This window comes from Cricetulus griseus (genome assembly GCF_003668045.3).
Source record: "Cricetulus griseus strain 17A/GY chromosome 1 unlocalized genomic scaffold, alternate assembly CriGri-PICRH-1.0 chr1_1, whole genome shotgun sequence".
NCBI classification, from domain to species: domain Eukaryota; kingdom Metazoa; phylum Chordata; class Mammalia; order Rodentia; family Cricetidae; genus Cricetulus; species Cricetulus griseus.
The window spans coordinates 179,113,775-179,128,925 of NW_023276807.1; the positions used below are offsets into that span (position 1 = coordinate 179,113,775).

General features: G+C 45.1%; 1 protein-coding gene across 2 annotated transcripts; it reads left to right on the forward strand.

The window, feature by feature from the left end:
• Positions 1-598: 598 nt before the first annotated feature.
• On the forward strand, positions 599-14,467 carry Prxl2a (peroxiredoxin like 2A). 2 transcript variants are annotated; one of them, XM_035453240.1, is made up of 6 exons: positions 599-749; positions 4,415-4,577; positions 6,320-6,411; positions 9,664-9,804; positions 10,775-10,939; positions 13,569-13,706. In XM_035453240.1, the coding sequence occupies exons 1-6, from the start codon at positions 747-749 to the stop codon at positions 13,680-13,682; spliced, it is 678 nt and encodes a 225-aa protein (XP_035309131.1). In that variant the 5' UTR covers positions 599-746; the 3' UTR covers positions 13,683-13,706. The 2 variants fall into 2 exon arrangements, with proteins under 2 accessions (XP_035309131.1, XP_027245215.1); XM_027389414.2 differs by having other exon boundaries at positions 621-749; positions 4,398-4,577; positions 13,569-14,467.
• Positions 14,468-15,151: the final 684 nt, after the last annotated feature.

The window sequence follows — 15,151 nt, forward strand, 5'->3', positions numbered from 1 at the left end:
TGAACAGTTGGCTGGAGACTTGTGTCATTCTGTGAGTAGGGAGCTCTGGAAGAGAAGTCAATAGTGATTGGAGGTCAGTTTTGGATATACTGCATATATCCATATAAAATCCTCTACCTGGAAACTTTGAGTCTGTAACAGAAATAGGGGTTGGAGGCATTGCCGAGCTAGTGGGTGAGATGCTGGCCTTAGGTGAGGTCATCCAGGAAGAGTGTAGGGGTTCAGAGAAGCCCCTTAAATGGCAGAGAAAGAGGAAAAAGGGAGGTGATGAATAGATACCAGGCAAGGATCTTTGGTCATCCAGTTGACTTCCTGAATGTAGACTGAGAAGTGAGTACAGAGCCATGAACAAAAGGACCTGTCCCTTTGATGCTGTGACTGTGACATGTGGACTGTGTTAAGAGCCTGACTTAGTGTGCACCCATAGCAGAGGGGAGTCTGCTGGCACTTAAAAAATGTTACAGTCTGCATGACTGCAAATGACTCAAATCTTTGCTCAGTTTTTTGAAGGGCTAGGGGGCCTTGGCAGGGGGCCACTTCGATGTTTTCTGGAGATTAACCATTGGCAGCTGAAGAGGCCCCAGGGTTTCTGTGTGGCCCAGTCCTGCCTGTGGAGTGGCTAAGCTTAGGGGCTAGGCAAGACTCCAAAGCCCCACCTCCAGCCCTCCCTGAGCCTGCTCACCCTGCCTGAACACCCTGTGGGCCAGAATCTCTTGTTAGCAGCAGTAGAGGTGTGGACACCACGCATGGTAAGTTCCCAGGTTTGGTCTGCTGAACGATGGATATGGGGAGGGGGCACCCAGCTAGATGGAGCATGAATGGGCAGGTGGGCCAAGGTGGGGTTAACGAAGAACAAGAATGTTGGGGCTCCAAAGTGAGCTGTTTGTGTTGATATCAGAGGATGTCCCTGGAGTCTGAGGAGCCACATCACTCCTTCATTTTGGAGTTGAGACAGTGGGCCTGGAGATGATGGCAACAGTTTGGCATGGGGGATCTAGCTGGGTTCCCTCTACCTACCCTCAAGTCTCCCCAGACCCAAGCTGCCACTCTGAGCTCTTATAGCTGCTGTTTACTTGCAGTCTGACCCAGACAAGGGGATCAGATAACACCCCCCTGTGAGGGGGTGAGTAATATAGCTGTCAGGTGGGGCTGGCTCCTTTGTAAACAACCTTGAAGTTCTTATTTAGAGAGATTGACCCTATCCTTAAGGAAGGGGGCAGAGAGGGAAAAAGAAGAGAAGGGACAGCTGCTGTATGGTAAATTTCCTTTAGACCAGACATCGTGGGACTGTGTTTGATGGCGGAAAACAATGAACTGCCTTTTGAAATTCTCCTAAAGATGGAGGCTTATGCCCTTGACACCCCCAGACCTACTTCTGAATGTGTGGAGATTCCAGGTGTGACAGCAGGACTGTAAGCATTGGAGTGCTACTCCTGCTTACTGCAGATGGCAGTGCTGCTGCTACCTGATGGCCCTGTGGCAGTGGGGGAAATGAGGGAACACAGAACCTTAGTGTTGCCCCTGCAAAGAGAAGATTCTCTGCTTCACAGGACAACCGAGAGAATAAACTGAAGCCAAGTATGTCAAGTGACATTTAGAAAATTCAGGGTTACTGACCTCCATGCTTCTCTGCCCAGTGGTCTTGAAGGCACATGTGGAAAAGCACAGACAGTTCCATCTAGATATTAAAACCTCTCTCCCCATCCTCCCTGTGGCAGTAACTGATTCAGGGTCTCCTAAGGACGTGAAGGGAGTTGTCGTGGTAGGAGAGAGGTTGCTTTGAGCTCTAGAAGCTAGATACTTCTGGCGATCAGTTTTCACTGCTTATCACCAACACAAGAGCCCCCTGCTATTGTGGGAGTGCCGTGAGCCTGTTCACAGAGAAGTCTTTCTCCCACAGGTACTGCTGAAAAAGCCTGTGATGCAGAACCTGGATGGGGTGTTCTCCCCAGAGGAGTGACTTTGATCACAGTAGGGGTGGGGCTACCGGTAGGAAACAGCATGCCTAGGGTAGCTTTGACACCCACATCTTGAATCCAAGTTGAGGTAGGGAGAGGGGAGTCTCTGAGACATGTGAATTTACCTTCTTAGATGGCTGTCAGCACACAGTCAAATCCTTCATGGGGGAGTTGAGTCTATTAGGTGGTTCATTCCTACTCTAGACTTATCCCCAGGAACTGAAGCACACAGAATGAGTGGGGTCTTAGGGAGACCTGAGAATAAATGAGATCCTAGGATGGCATGAGACCCACATGGAAACACAGGTACTTCAGGTGGCTTTCAGAAGGTGGGCTGGATGGAGCCCCTATTGCTGTTACAGGGGTGGGCCACTTCTGGATTTTCTCTGCCAGATGTTCCCAGCTAGTCTTCCATGCTAGGCTCCATCATTCCTTGACCAGCCAAGCTTTCACATTGTGGACTGTGTCCCACATCAATTTCAAAGCCACTCCCTCTATTTCTGTGGCTGCCCAGACTGGCTGTCTTCCTTGTGGCACCACAACCCAAGTGTTCTAACTCTGCCAAGCTGCCTAACCTTCCTACTGACTTTTCCGTTACTCTGTGAACTGAGCCTATGTCTCCTTAAGGATCGTGTGTCACACTAAGTTCTCCCAAATTACCATTTAGTTAACAGGTCCGTAATAAATAAATCTTGAAAATGAATGTTCAGTCTAGTTGAGTTGAATTCTCTTGATATGATCACTGAACAAACAAGCCAAATGTTTGTCATTGGGTAGTGGGGAAATGGAACCTGATGGCCTCTAAGAGTTCAGTAGTGTTGCGTTGGTAGGACGGGAGGCCCCTGGACTCCCTGAATTCACTGCTGGATTCCAGGAGTCCATTTGTAGGGTAGATGTAAGCTGGTCTCTGCATCTTCTTACAGAAATGCTTACACATCTGTGACCAGATGACAGCACTCAGGTGCTCCTGAATTATGTACACCTACTTGTAGTCCAAAACTGTTGTAGAGGTGCCATTTTTCCAGACTGCACGGACTCCATGTTTACAACAGGTGTCTAGGAGCTGTGATTTCCCTCCTAATTGTTCTGTGAACTGTAATCCAGTAATGTATAACTTTGCCAAAGAAAAATTGGAAGCAGGCCTATGGAACATTCTTTCCGGCTTTGCCCAAGAACTTGATTGTATGTAAGTCATGTTCATCACTCAACTGTATTGAATCCATTTCAGTACTTGTTTGTGGTAAGCCACTGACCATGGATCACACTTTGTGTGGTTCTAAGGAAGCCTTCCCTCCAAGCTGAAATCCCTTATGTCAACGATACAGTGGCAACCTCTACTCCTTCGAACACCCACACTGGCCCCCTCTTAACTTTCTTTTTCCAAATGTATCAGTATCAGATTCCTCTTTCTTTTTTTAATGTCATATTTATTTTGCCATCCCTTGCCTGGAGTTTTTAATTAATTGATTGATTGATTTAATTTTAATGATTTTGATGATTAAACCTAGGACCTTGTTCATGCTCGGCATCTTCTACCAAGAGCTAGACCTATCCTTCTGACATGACACAGCCCCTACTCCCTGCCCTGCCATTCATTCTGCAAATATCAGTGCAGCTATGTTCTTGTGTGTGTGTTTGTGTGTGTGTGCTTGCATGTGGGGGGTTGGGCTGTGGGAGGAATGTCCTCTTAGATACTGCTGTTCTTAACAGTGGCCATCTCTAAGTGATAGGCTTCGGAGAGTATTGACTTTCTTGTCAGCTGGTTTTATGCATTGGCACAGTTGAAACTGTTTTTTGTTTTGTTTTGTTTTGTTTTGTTTTGTTTTGAACAGAAGCCTGTTTCATTTCTATAATGAGTGAGAAAGCTATTCTCAGCTGGGAGAAATTGGCTGAGATTATCAGTCTACCCTGAGTGAAGCCCTGCTGGGCAGTGGCTGGGGCTTTGATGAATAGAATGTTGCCCTTGTTTCTGGGAAATTCTTAAACTCAGGAGAAAGGGTAACAAAACAAGTATCTTCTGATCGCAGATGAGAAAGCTGTCCCTACCCAGGGAGGTGATAGCTGAGCCACTTGTCACCCGTGCTGTGAAAGGGAATGAGGCTTGGTGAGGAGAGGGATGAGGGACAGGCTCAGCAGCAAGCCACAGTGAGGCAGAGGTGCAAGAGAAGCCCCTAGAAGGCTATCATTTCTCTAATTACTCCTGCCACCCTAGTGAGCTCCTTGGGACACAAACCTGCATGTATCTATGCTTTTCCCACGCTCTCACAATGGGGCTGAGATAAGAGGCTGAGCAGCTTTGACCAGTCATGTGTCTTCCTCCTTCAGGCCCTCCTCCCCTGGCCCCCTGGCTGGTTGCCCACTGGAGCCTTGGGTAGGAAGGAAGGTCAGATTCCAGCTGCCTGTGGGAACAGTAACATCTTCCTTCTTCTCAATCTCCAGAAATGTCTTTCCTCCAGGACCCAAGTTTCTTCACCATGGGTATGTGGTCCATTGGTGCTGGAGCCCTGGGGGCCGCTGCTCTGGCACTACTCCTGGCCAACACAGACATATTTCTATCCAAGCCCCGGAAAGCAGAGCTGGAATATTTGGAAGACATAGACCTGAAAACACTGGAGAAAGGTAAGGAGTGTCTGCCAGCCTCAGTATTTTTCCAGGATGCTAGGATGCATGTTTAACTTCTTTAGTTTTCTTCCCCAAATTGTCCCTTTTTCTTGAAGCAATATTAGAGCGAAATCTAATAACAATTTTTAAATTACCAATAGTTATAGCACCCTAACACAATTATTTTTACTTTGCTGCATTCCTTTCCATGCTTACATATAATCACATAAACGTGATGTGGCTATTATTGTCTAATTTATCTTTTTCTTATCAAAGTCATTTTTCACTCTCTATTACTGTTGCCTTAACTGCAGTGATAAATTGCTCCATAATATTTAATAATATTGTATCGTCACTTAATAAAACAGCTATTCCAGAGAGTATTCTGAGGAATTCCAAGTCTTTTGATACTGTCATAAAGAATAAGATAAAATAAATAGAATTGTCTGAGTTGAATAAGCTCAAGAAACACTACTTATTCAATTCTGTGTTCCTGATGCTTGGTATAGGGCTTCGTGCACAATAAACATATGCACATTGTAAATGGGTAATCTATAGATACTTCGTGGTTATTCTGCCTATGATGAAGCTGCAGGACACGGGAGCCTATCTACGTACCTGTCTTCAGGGGCCCACATGGAGTCCATGGCAGGAGCTGTGAGTCTCAGCCATGCCAGCTCTACCCCTGCCAGGTACATTCCACACAGTGCTGAAGCTCAGTGGGGTTCAGTTGTGTCCAGCTGTGACAGGAATTTCTTGGTAGACATGAGGGCTCACTGACTAGGTGGTCTTCTGGCTACTACTCTCAATGAGAAGCCATCGTCATACTCTCAGTAGGTGAGGTTGTGTGGTAGCTCTGACTCATGGCAGGTAAACTTAGGAGTGTTCAGAGAGAGAGACCTGCCAAGCTTTGTTCAGCTTTGTTCATCTTAAAAGCCTCATGTGACTCCAGCTTCTTCTCTTCCCTGTTTTGTTCACACTGCATCCCACAGGCACTTGGATACCTCTGGAGAATACTAAAATAATTAAGGTCCATCCATGAGTCCTCACTAACTCTCCCAAGCATCTCCTTATAGGGTGTCTTCCACTTTATTATGTTTATAGTAATGCAAGCATTGCAGTTAACATGTTTTGGCTAATTTTAAAAATTTGTTGATTTCTCTGGGCACCCATGGCTCATACTTTTAATCCCAGCACACAGAGGGCAAAGGCAGGCCAGTCTCTTAAGTTTGAGGCTAGCCTGAACTACAGAAAGAGTTCCAGGACAGCTGGGTCAACACAGAGAAACCCTTTCTTGGAGAATTAAAAAAAAAAACAACAACAACAACAAGAAAAACAATTTTTTAATTGTTTATTCCTTTGAATATACCTGTAAGGTTGCTTTTGTGAGGGATGTCAAATGTAAAATTTAGTTTGGGTTCCACCGAATTATACAGTGTCCAATGCTGTGGAATTAAATGGAATTACCGTTTAGCTTGAAATTATTGCAATTTGGATGTTCTAGTTGAAGGCTGATTTTCACTGGAGAGGCACCTTTGGAGTATACAGTGGGATCCTTAAGCCATAAGTCTTCCTTGGGTAGATGAGTCCTCCCAGTCTGTGCTTGCTTTCTCCTAGGAGTGGAGTGCTCATCCTGGTCCCCTCCTAGGCTGGGTTCTGGACAGATCTTGGCCCAGTGTAGTTCAGGAGCATCCCAGTGATTGGTGAAGATCTGGGCAGGCCTAGAAGGAGATAGTACCCCTCTATTTCTTCTCTTTCAGAACCAAGGACATTCAAAGCAAAGGAGCTATGGGCGAAGAATGGGGCTGTGATTATGGCTGTGCGAAGGCCAGGCTGTTTCCTCTGTCGAGCCGTGAGTGCCTTTGAGGATCTGTTGGAAGGAAAGCATTCCGACAGTGGGTTCTGGAGTATTTCCATCCAGGACCAAGGGCTTATGTGTGCTCATGAGCCTTCTGTCAGTTCTGGATGCTTCTGTTATTTGCTCTATGCATTTGTTTTGACATTAGTCCTAATCCTGTTTTTAACAACTTTGTATATCTTGGTGGGGTTAGTAACAAATCTGTTTTCTCTGTCCTTCGGACCTTTTGCCCAGTATGGTAGCAGCCATGTCCTGCACAGCCTTTTCAGTTAATCCAGGACAGCAATAGCAAAAGGAGCAAATTCTGAGATCCTATTGGTCAGCATAGATGCTCACTTGTTGAAATAATGGTCTGGAGAGATGAGGAAACCTCACTGTCAATCATCAGCTGCTATGTGATGAAGCTGCAGCATGCAGAGGCCTCCCCAAGGAGGCACTTTAGAGCATTCCAGTGTGTGTGCTTCTCCTTTGGACCTGCTTGAGTCCTTTTCCACTGTAGATCATGGCAGCTCTTCCCTTTACAAAGGTGTTCTCACAGAGTGAGTAGCTGAGCAGGGTTTCAGTCATACCATTAATGTGCATGCATTTGGCTTGTAAGCTGGAGTGAAGTTGAGGCTCACTTACAGGGTGGCTCCTGGTGAGCCACTCAAATGGAAGCCATTCCAGTAATGGAAAACACATAGCAAGGCAGGAGCTTTGATAATCTAGGCACAAAATACTAGTGCAACAAGGAGTTTTGCAGTGGCCTGAGCCAGGCTTTGTCACTCTATATGTGTGTAAAAAGAGGAACAGGGTAGTTTTGTGGCCTGCCCCAAATTCTGAGATAACTGCTTTGACTGGGAGAAAATAGACTAGAGTTCCTTTGCCCTTGAAACCACTTGGCTCCTCAAGTAGTCCCCTTGGCCCTGTCAAGATCATCACTCTCATTTTTCTAGAAGCCTGGCCCAACACTAAGAGATTTCTCTCTGCTTATGGGTCTGACAAAGAATCCACTGATATTGCTAAATGCACACACTTTGCAACACCCTACCTCCAAGGCACCTCTTTTTTTTCCTTTTTTTTTTAAGACAGGATCTCATGTGGCCCAGACTAACCTCACTTGCTATATAACCCTTGAATTTCTGGTCTTCTCATCTCTACCTCCTGAGTGCTGGAACTGTAGACATGCACTTCCATGTCCATTTTTTTGTGGCATTGAACCAGGGCTTCATGCATGCTATAAGAAAGATTCTACCAACTGGGCCACGTCCCCAGCCTGTGCAGTGCTTCTCAAGGTTATCTTATAGATACAACCTGTTGTCACCATTCTTATTTTACAGAGGAGAGAGTGGTGCAGAAGTTTCCAAAAAGCCAAGATATTGTGCTTGTATAGCCTGCTTATTGTGTTTCACTTATTGCTGCTGTAGCAAAACTCCACACATTTGGTGGCTTCAACAGCAGTTAGCTTACAAGCTGGAGGTCAGAGTTCTCAAATGGAGTCTGGCTGCATTCCCCGGAAGCTGTAGTGGGAAGTCCATATCTTTGCCTTGTCTACCTTTCCAGAGCCCACCAATTTCCTTTGCTTGTGATTTCTCCCTCTGTTTCTAAAGTCAGCAATAGCTGCTCAAGTCATTGTCATACCACATCCCTACAACACAGACTTTCTTCCTCTCCTACATTTAAGACCCCAATGATGACATGGATCCATCCAATTAGCATAGGATCTTCCTACTTTAAGGTGAGGTGGTTGGCAAGCTAAGTGTCCTGTCCGTCTCCCTCGTCATGTGACAGGTCATAGGCATTCAGAGTTTGTCATCTTTAGGGGTTCATTATTTTCTTTCATCTTGGAGGTGGAGTGTAAACTCAGGGCTTTTATTTCCAACTCTGAGATGCCTCCAGACCAACAGAGAAGCTGTTGTGACTTCTGTTGAAGCCAGTAACACAGAGGGGGTTCCAGGAGCTCATGGTAATTGCAGCCGGTTTTCCTGTGTTCTTCTCTGTGCCCTGAAACAGCATTTTTCGGAAACTTACAGTATCTAGAAAGGTGGGTGGATAGAAATGAGTGACTCAACTGACTCGTGGGCAGGGGTTACATGACTGTTTCCTCTCAGTGGCTTTATATGGAGACATACCCAGGGGAAAGAGCCTGGGAAAGCAGTGAACCACATCGCCAACAGGTGGTCTTCAACCAGTCAGATATCATAACCTTTCCCTTCTGCTCCAGTCAAAATTTTCTACTCAGTAGAGTTCTTGATAAATATGTTGTAATCAATCCTCTTTTATCTAGCTATGCTTTCATTTCTTTCTTTTTTCTTGTTATAGAAAATATAGTTGCTCTCTTGTCACACTGGATTTATAACAGAGGTGGGCAGGCTGAATTTAAAAGAACTTCCTGATGATTCTTTAATTACAGCATCTAATGTGAAAAGGGAGGTGATTCTTCGGGTTGAAGCTTTTCCATGATTTATGCAATATTGTTTATTTTTTCCAGTACATGGTTCAAGGGTCAAAGATGTCTGTACCAACTCAACTCTGCCACATCCTCCCATTGTCCATCTTCAGCTCTTTCTACCAAGTATTTAGTAACTTTGAACATCCAGCCGTGTTCTGTCTAGAACATGGTGTCTGTGAAACAAAAGACAGAATTTCTAACAGTGAGACATACTTAGGAATCTAAGTGACAGTGCTTGATGAGAACATGAAGGCTTAGCATAAAAATCCACAAGTAGATGGCAGAGAACATGCTTGCAACATAGGACAGGTCCAAGAGGTCTTTCTAGAACAAGGATACCTTTCCAGTAGGTTAGATTAGAGCTGGAAAGAGAAATAAGTTTCTAGCAAAGATGGGAGGGTGGGGCTTGCACAGAAACCTGGAGGCCACAGTCACATGGCCATCATGCATGTGTCTGATGAACCTGTGCACCGGTTTGGTCTAGTTCAGGAGTGAGCTGGAAGAGGAGGTCTGAAAACTTGTCCTAGTTGAGCATATAGGGCAAGGTTGGGAGCAGCCACTGTTCTAGAGGCTCTCGGGGCATAGTTCTCTTTACCACTTTGAGAAGATAAGAAGCCTGGTCTGAGAATTCACATGAAACCCTGTCCTGAGGTCTAGTGTCCAACTTGCTGGGCTACAAGGCCTGTCTTGTTTCTGGGATTTTGTCACCTTTATTTCTCTGCTTAGTGTCAGCCATGCCCTGGGCCATGATTTGTTTTGTTTTTAACAGCACAGCTCCAAGTGCTCCTGTCCCTGAACCTTCTTGTCTTCTGTAGGAGGCAGCAGAACTGTCCTCCCTGAAGCCCAAGTTGGATGAACTAGGTGTCCCTCTCTATGCTGTGGTGAAGGAGCAGATTAAGGCAGAAGTGAAGAACTTTCAGCCTTACTTCAAAGGGGAAATCTTCCTGGATGAAAAGGTGAGTGTGTTGTGACTGGGAGATGCCTCAGTGCTTAAGAGTGGTTTCTAGTCTTCCAGAGGCCCTGCATTCAGTTTTCAGCACCCACGTTGAGTGGCTGACCACAGCCTGCAATGCCCGCTCCCAGGGATCCAACGCCCTCTTCTGGCCTCTGTGAACACTTCACTCACATGCATAGAATCACACACAAATGCACATTTACACACATAACTAAAATTAAAATACAGAAAGAGTATGTTATGGGCTTGTGGGCCCTACACTGGTAGGTGTGGTACTTATCTGGAAGAGGTCATGGACCTAGGCTAGCCTGGAGCTGGAGGAGGGCCTCCCCTACTGTTCCCCTGAATTTTCAGGGTCCCCCAGCTCTCTGAACACAGCACAGGCAGACTCTTGAAAGTTGTTCACCCTTATTACTCAAGCCTTGTTGATTGACCCAGGAAGGTGTGAAGTGGCAGAGAACCCTTGCCCCTTGGTACAAACCCCTGCCCTTTAATTTATGCAGCTGTGTCTCCCTTCTCTTCCCCTGTACAGTGTTGTAAGGAGAATGAGTAAGTGGAGGCAGAGTCTCTTCCTCAGATTGGAACTACCTTGAGACCTGAAGTTGATCTAAGTGGCAGAGTGCTTGTCTAACATGTGCAAGGCCCTGGGGTTCAATCACTGCATGACAAAAATAACAGCAAATAATAAAATGCAGTCTTTTTTTGTTCTTTCTTTTTACCTTTTCCTTTCCTTCCTTCCTTCTTTCTTTCTTTCTTTTTTTTTCTTTTTCTTTTTTTTTTTTTAGAAGTCAGTGCTGGCAGATTCTTATTTCCCTAGGCAGTTGAGTGTGACCTTGGGTAGAGTGATATGTTAGGCTGGAGAAAGAACATGAAGTAGCAGGTTCTGGGGCTTTTGACTTTTGGCTTTTGGCACCCTTCCTGGGGATGAAAGACATGCAGACTGCTCATATGAGATCTTCCTTGCTTCGTAGAAAAAATTCTACGGTCCAGAGAGGAGGAAGATGATGCTCATGGGCCTCATCCGTTTGGGTGTGTGGTACAACTCCTTCCGGGCCTGGAAGGCAGGCTTCTCTGGAAACCTGGAAGGTGAAGGCTTCATCCTCGGAGGGGTTTTTGTGATAGGATCTGGAAAACAGGTAAGATCTATGCTGACTACAGATCTGTGGGTTTCTGGACTTGAGGCCGCAGACAGGGACTGATATTAGGGCAGGGATCTCCATGTTTAGAATTGCCCATCCCTGCTCCCAGCAGTTGTCACTGATCACACATCTGTTGTATGCTTGCATCTCACACACACAATTTACAGTCATGCCAGGAGGCAGTCATGCTGATGAGGAGAGGAGGCAAGCAGCTATACCAATGAGCTTGGTCCAGTGTGGCACTGCAGGGACCTGAGTCCAGGTCTTCTCATTTCATGTTGTGTTTCTGTAGTCAACCAGATATCTCACTTTTATCCTTTGGTGAATATACTCAATTGGCACTTTCCCAAACCATCAAGGATGGATATGGGGAAAAGCAAAGAGGACGAGGGGAGGGGGGAAGCAGTCTGATGAGGGACAGTGGCAAGAAGGAATTAGAGACACCATGCTTTCCCTGTGAAGATCTTGGTGTGAGGGCTGTGCCTGGAGATGTGAACTCCAATGTGAACAGGGTGTTAGGAGTCCTGACAGTGAGGACCCAGAATTAATGTGGGGACCCTGAGGAAGAGTATGGAAAAGAGAGACATATAGCAGGCATGGGTCACAGAAGGAGGACCTGGAGACAAGCCTGACTGGAAACCTTGGTTATGACAAGCACACGCACGTGTAGGGAATGGTTGGATTTCTGTTATTTTGTTTCGTTTCTGTAGAAAAACAGCTTTAGTCCTCATTGTTGGACCTCACAACATAAGAGAAATAAGAGTGAGAATAGAAATCTTTGTTAAAAACACCATTGGGAATTGTTCTTACTTATTGGCATTAGAATTTAGCATTAAATGGTGTCGACTTCAACATAGTTCTATTTGTTTATTTCTGGTAAATATATCAAAGTGTCTTGGTGGGAATGGCTGCCAAGCACTGCCTTGTTGTTTCAGGTGTGTGTGTGTGTGTGTGTGTGTGTGTGTGTGCAAATGTGCATGTGTGTATTTATGTACGTATGTGTGTATATATGTATGTATGTATGTATGTATGTATGTATGTATGTATGTATGTTTCATGTCTTCTATATGACCAGTCTTCGATGTTAGGTTTTCTTGTTCCCATCTCCATGTAACCAAGTGGGCCTAGAGATAGGAAGCCAGTCAGCCAGAGGCACAGTTGGTGAGCAGCACAGGAAAAACTAAATCCAGGAACCCAGAAGGATCTCACTGCATATACACATTGTCCTCAGAAATAGTTCTCGGTGACCTGCTCCAGATGACCCTACAAGGTGCCCCTCTTCTTCCCACTCCGGCCCTGTGGGTTTCATTGTCTTACCTCTGCCTCCTGTGGTGGCCTCTAGGGCAGGGTTTGGCACACCTACCAGCCTTTTCTTGTCTGGTGTTGACTCACTTGGTATTTATGGCTGGGCTAGCACATTCCTGGTGTTGTTAGGTGTGGTGTTTGTTGGTTCTCTGTGGAGTTTCTAGAAAGGTGGAGGGCGAACTGAGATGACTGGGCATCCGGACTCACCTGAGTTCCTGGTGGAGGTGCTTCTGCAGCCATTGTGTCAAGTGCCTCTAGGTGCGACTGTTGTAAAAATAATGATTGTGAAGCCTAGTTACTTTAAAGAAATGCATATTCCATGTAGAGTTTCTAAAAAGAACAAAATAGTGGAAGATGGGTGGAGCCTTCCTGTCAGATACTGAAGACAACCCACTGGGACAGAGCTGGTGGCAGTTGGCTTGCTTTCTTTCTCAGCAGTGATTGTGACCATTTCCCATGCCGTTGTACATTCTTCTCCGAATTTTCACTGCCTGCATTTGGTTTACTGAGCAAGTAATTGCAGTTTCCTCATTCACTTCCCAATGGTTAGCACAGCATGGTGGGCTTTTAATTAGTGTGTGTGTGTGTGTGTGTGTGTGTGTGTGTGTGTGTGTGTGTGTGTATGTACATATACAATGTGTGTGTGGAGGTCAAAGGACAAATCATAGGAATTGGTTCTCTCTTGCCTCCCTATGCAAGATCCAGGGATTGAACTCAGGTTGTTAGCGCTGTACATTGCAAATGCCTCTACTGACAAGCCATCTTGCCTTCCTGACTTCTTCTCTTATCTTTATAATGATAGAACACATGACAGATCATTTAAAATTTAAGACTAGTGTGCAATAAAGTGAGTTAAAGAACTTTGACAATTCCTGATGGTATCATTTTACTACATCAGAATAACTGGGATGTCCTGTGTCTCAGTGCATTTTCTTCACAGTATTGGAAGCGTGATCCCAGTTTCTTAAAAGATTAAAGGAAGGGGTGGGTCTCCTTCCTCAGATAGTCATTTAGCACCTGTCAAAGTGGTCTCTGTCTACTTCATAGGGCTTTTCTGTTTGCATTCTCTTCTCTCCAGATGGGATGTACTTTTATCTGCCTGTCATCCAGGAAGCCTTACACCCACCCCTGTTGTAATTAACTATGCCTGACTTCATGTGTCCCAAGTACTGGAACATGGCTTCCTTAGTCCCCTTCCTCAGAAGACAGGACTCCTCAAGGGCAGGTGCTGGGTTTGGTTCAGTTCTGGGTTCTTGGACAGCTGGTGCTCAGAGTCTGTTTCATGAGTGAAAACTGACAGCCCTTCCTGTTTCTGCTTTAGGGCATTCTTCTTGAGCACCGAGAAAAAGAATTTGGAGACAAAGTGAACCCACTCTCTGTTCTGGAAGCTGTAAAGAAGATCAAGCCACAGACTCCAGCCTCAGGGAAATACTGATCATGTATAACAGCTGGCTGAGGGAGAACGGGGCCTTCATGTGTGTTCACCAGATGAGCTGTGCTTCCATCATGGCCACAAGAGCTAGGAGCCATTGTACCATATTCACTGGGGATTGGTGATAGATTAACATTGTCTTCTCTGTAGATCCAGTAGAACAAATAGGTCCCAGATGAAACTGACTAAAATCTAGTAAATCAGTGAGAGTTATTTCAGGAAAGATCTAGAAAATCCAAGACTTAAAGTTGACTGCTATATCTCCTTTCAAAAGAATATAGCCTGGGTTCTGGTATTTGAGGTAAATTTCATTTTCATATACAAGAAAAAAATCGAAAACCTAAGAAAATCAGAGCTAAGAAACTACTCAGTGGTAGAACATTTATCTGACATGCACACAGCCCTGGGTTGGATACATAGACCACACACACACACACACACACACACACACACACACACACACACACACACGCGCGCGCGCGCGCGCACACACACGCACACACGCACACACACGCACACACGCACACACACACTCATGCATCTATGAAAAGTTGATGATTAACTTGACAATTAGAGAATATAAGGCTTTTTATTTGGTGTGTTTTTGTTAACAACTTGTTATGTAATGTCACAGGACCACACACAGCAATTGCTCTGTTTGGGGATAGTTTGATAAAGGTGAATTACAAAGTGAAGTTTCTTGTGGTCTTCCATTCTGAACTCAGAGATGTGTTTCATTGGAAAAAGCTGTCACCTCTGTCTCTAATAAAAGTATGCATCAGAAATCACCCCTGCATACAAGTTTTTCTTTTCCTTGTTCCTCTTGCTTCAGCTTCCTAAGTTCAGGTTCTACAGAAATGAGCCACCCCACCTAGCAAGACACAAGGTTTTCTGTTGATGAGTAACAAAAAACAACAACAAAAATAGAGTCGCCATATTGTTGGATAAAAGTAAAAAAATCTATATTCTCCTGGCATATGCCATAGGGAGGGACAGCTCTAGTGACTGTGATCTAAGGGGATTGGAAATGATAAGAAGGATCCATTCCATCATGCTTGTTAGTAGCTTTGCTGTCTTCTCTGGAGGAATGATCTCTGCATTTAAATTTGGCAACTGCTTTCACGTTGTTCTTATGGCCTAATCTTGTAAACCAGAAAAAAAAGATGGGGCCATGCCAAAGATGAATTAGAACTCCATCCATTTGCTATGTTTGAATTTTGTCTTAGAAGTATAAGGTAAGAGCCCAGCAGTGGTGGCACATGCCTTTAATCGAAACACTTGAAGGTAGAGGCAGTCAGATATCTGTGATTTCAAGGCCAGCCTAGTCTACAGAGTGAGTTCCAGGAAAGTCAGTGCTACATAGAGAAACCTTGTCTTGAAAAAAAAGAAGTATGAGGTCGGCAGAATCCCCAAGAGAGCTTTCCTGTCTTCCTCCACTAAGACACCAAGTGGTTCAGTGGTAGAGAGGTGGG

Coding starts and splice junctions, on each gene's coding strand:
- Prxl2a (XM_027389414.2), top strand. CDS start 4,400: ATGTCTTTCCTCCAGGACCCAAGTTTCTTCACCATGGGTATGTGGTCC. Junction 6,412..9,663: donor GCTGTTTCCTCTGTCGAGCC/GTGAGTGCCTTT, acceptor TGTCTTCTGTAG/GAGGCAGCAGAACTGTCCTC. Junction 9,805..10,774: donor AAATCTTCCTGGATGAAAAG/GTGAGTGTGTTG, acceptor CTTGCTTCGTAG/AAAAAATTCTACGGTCCAGA.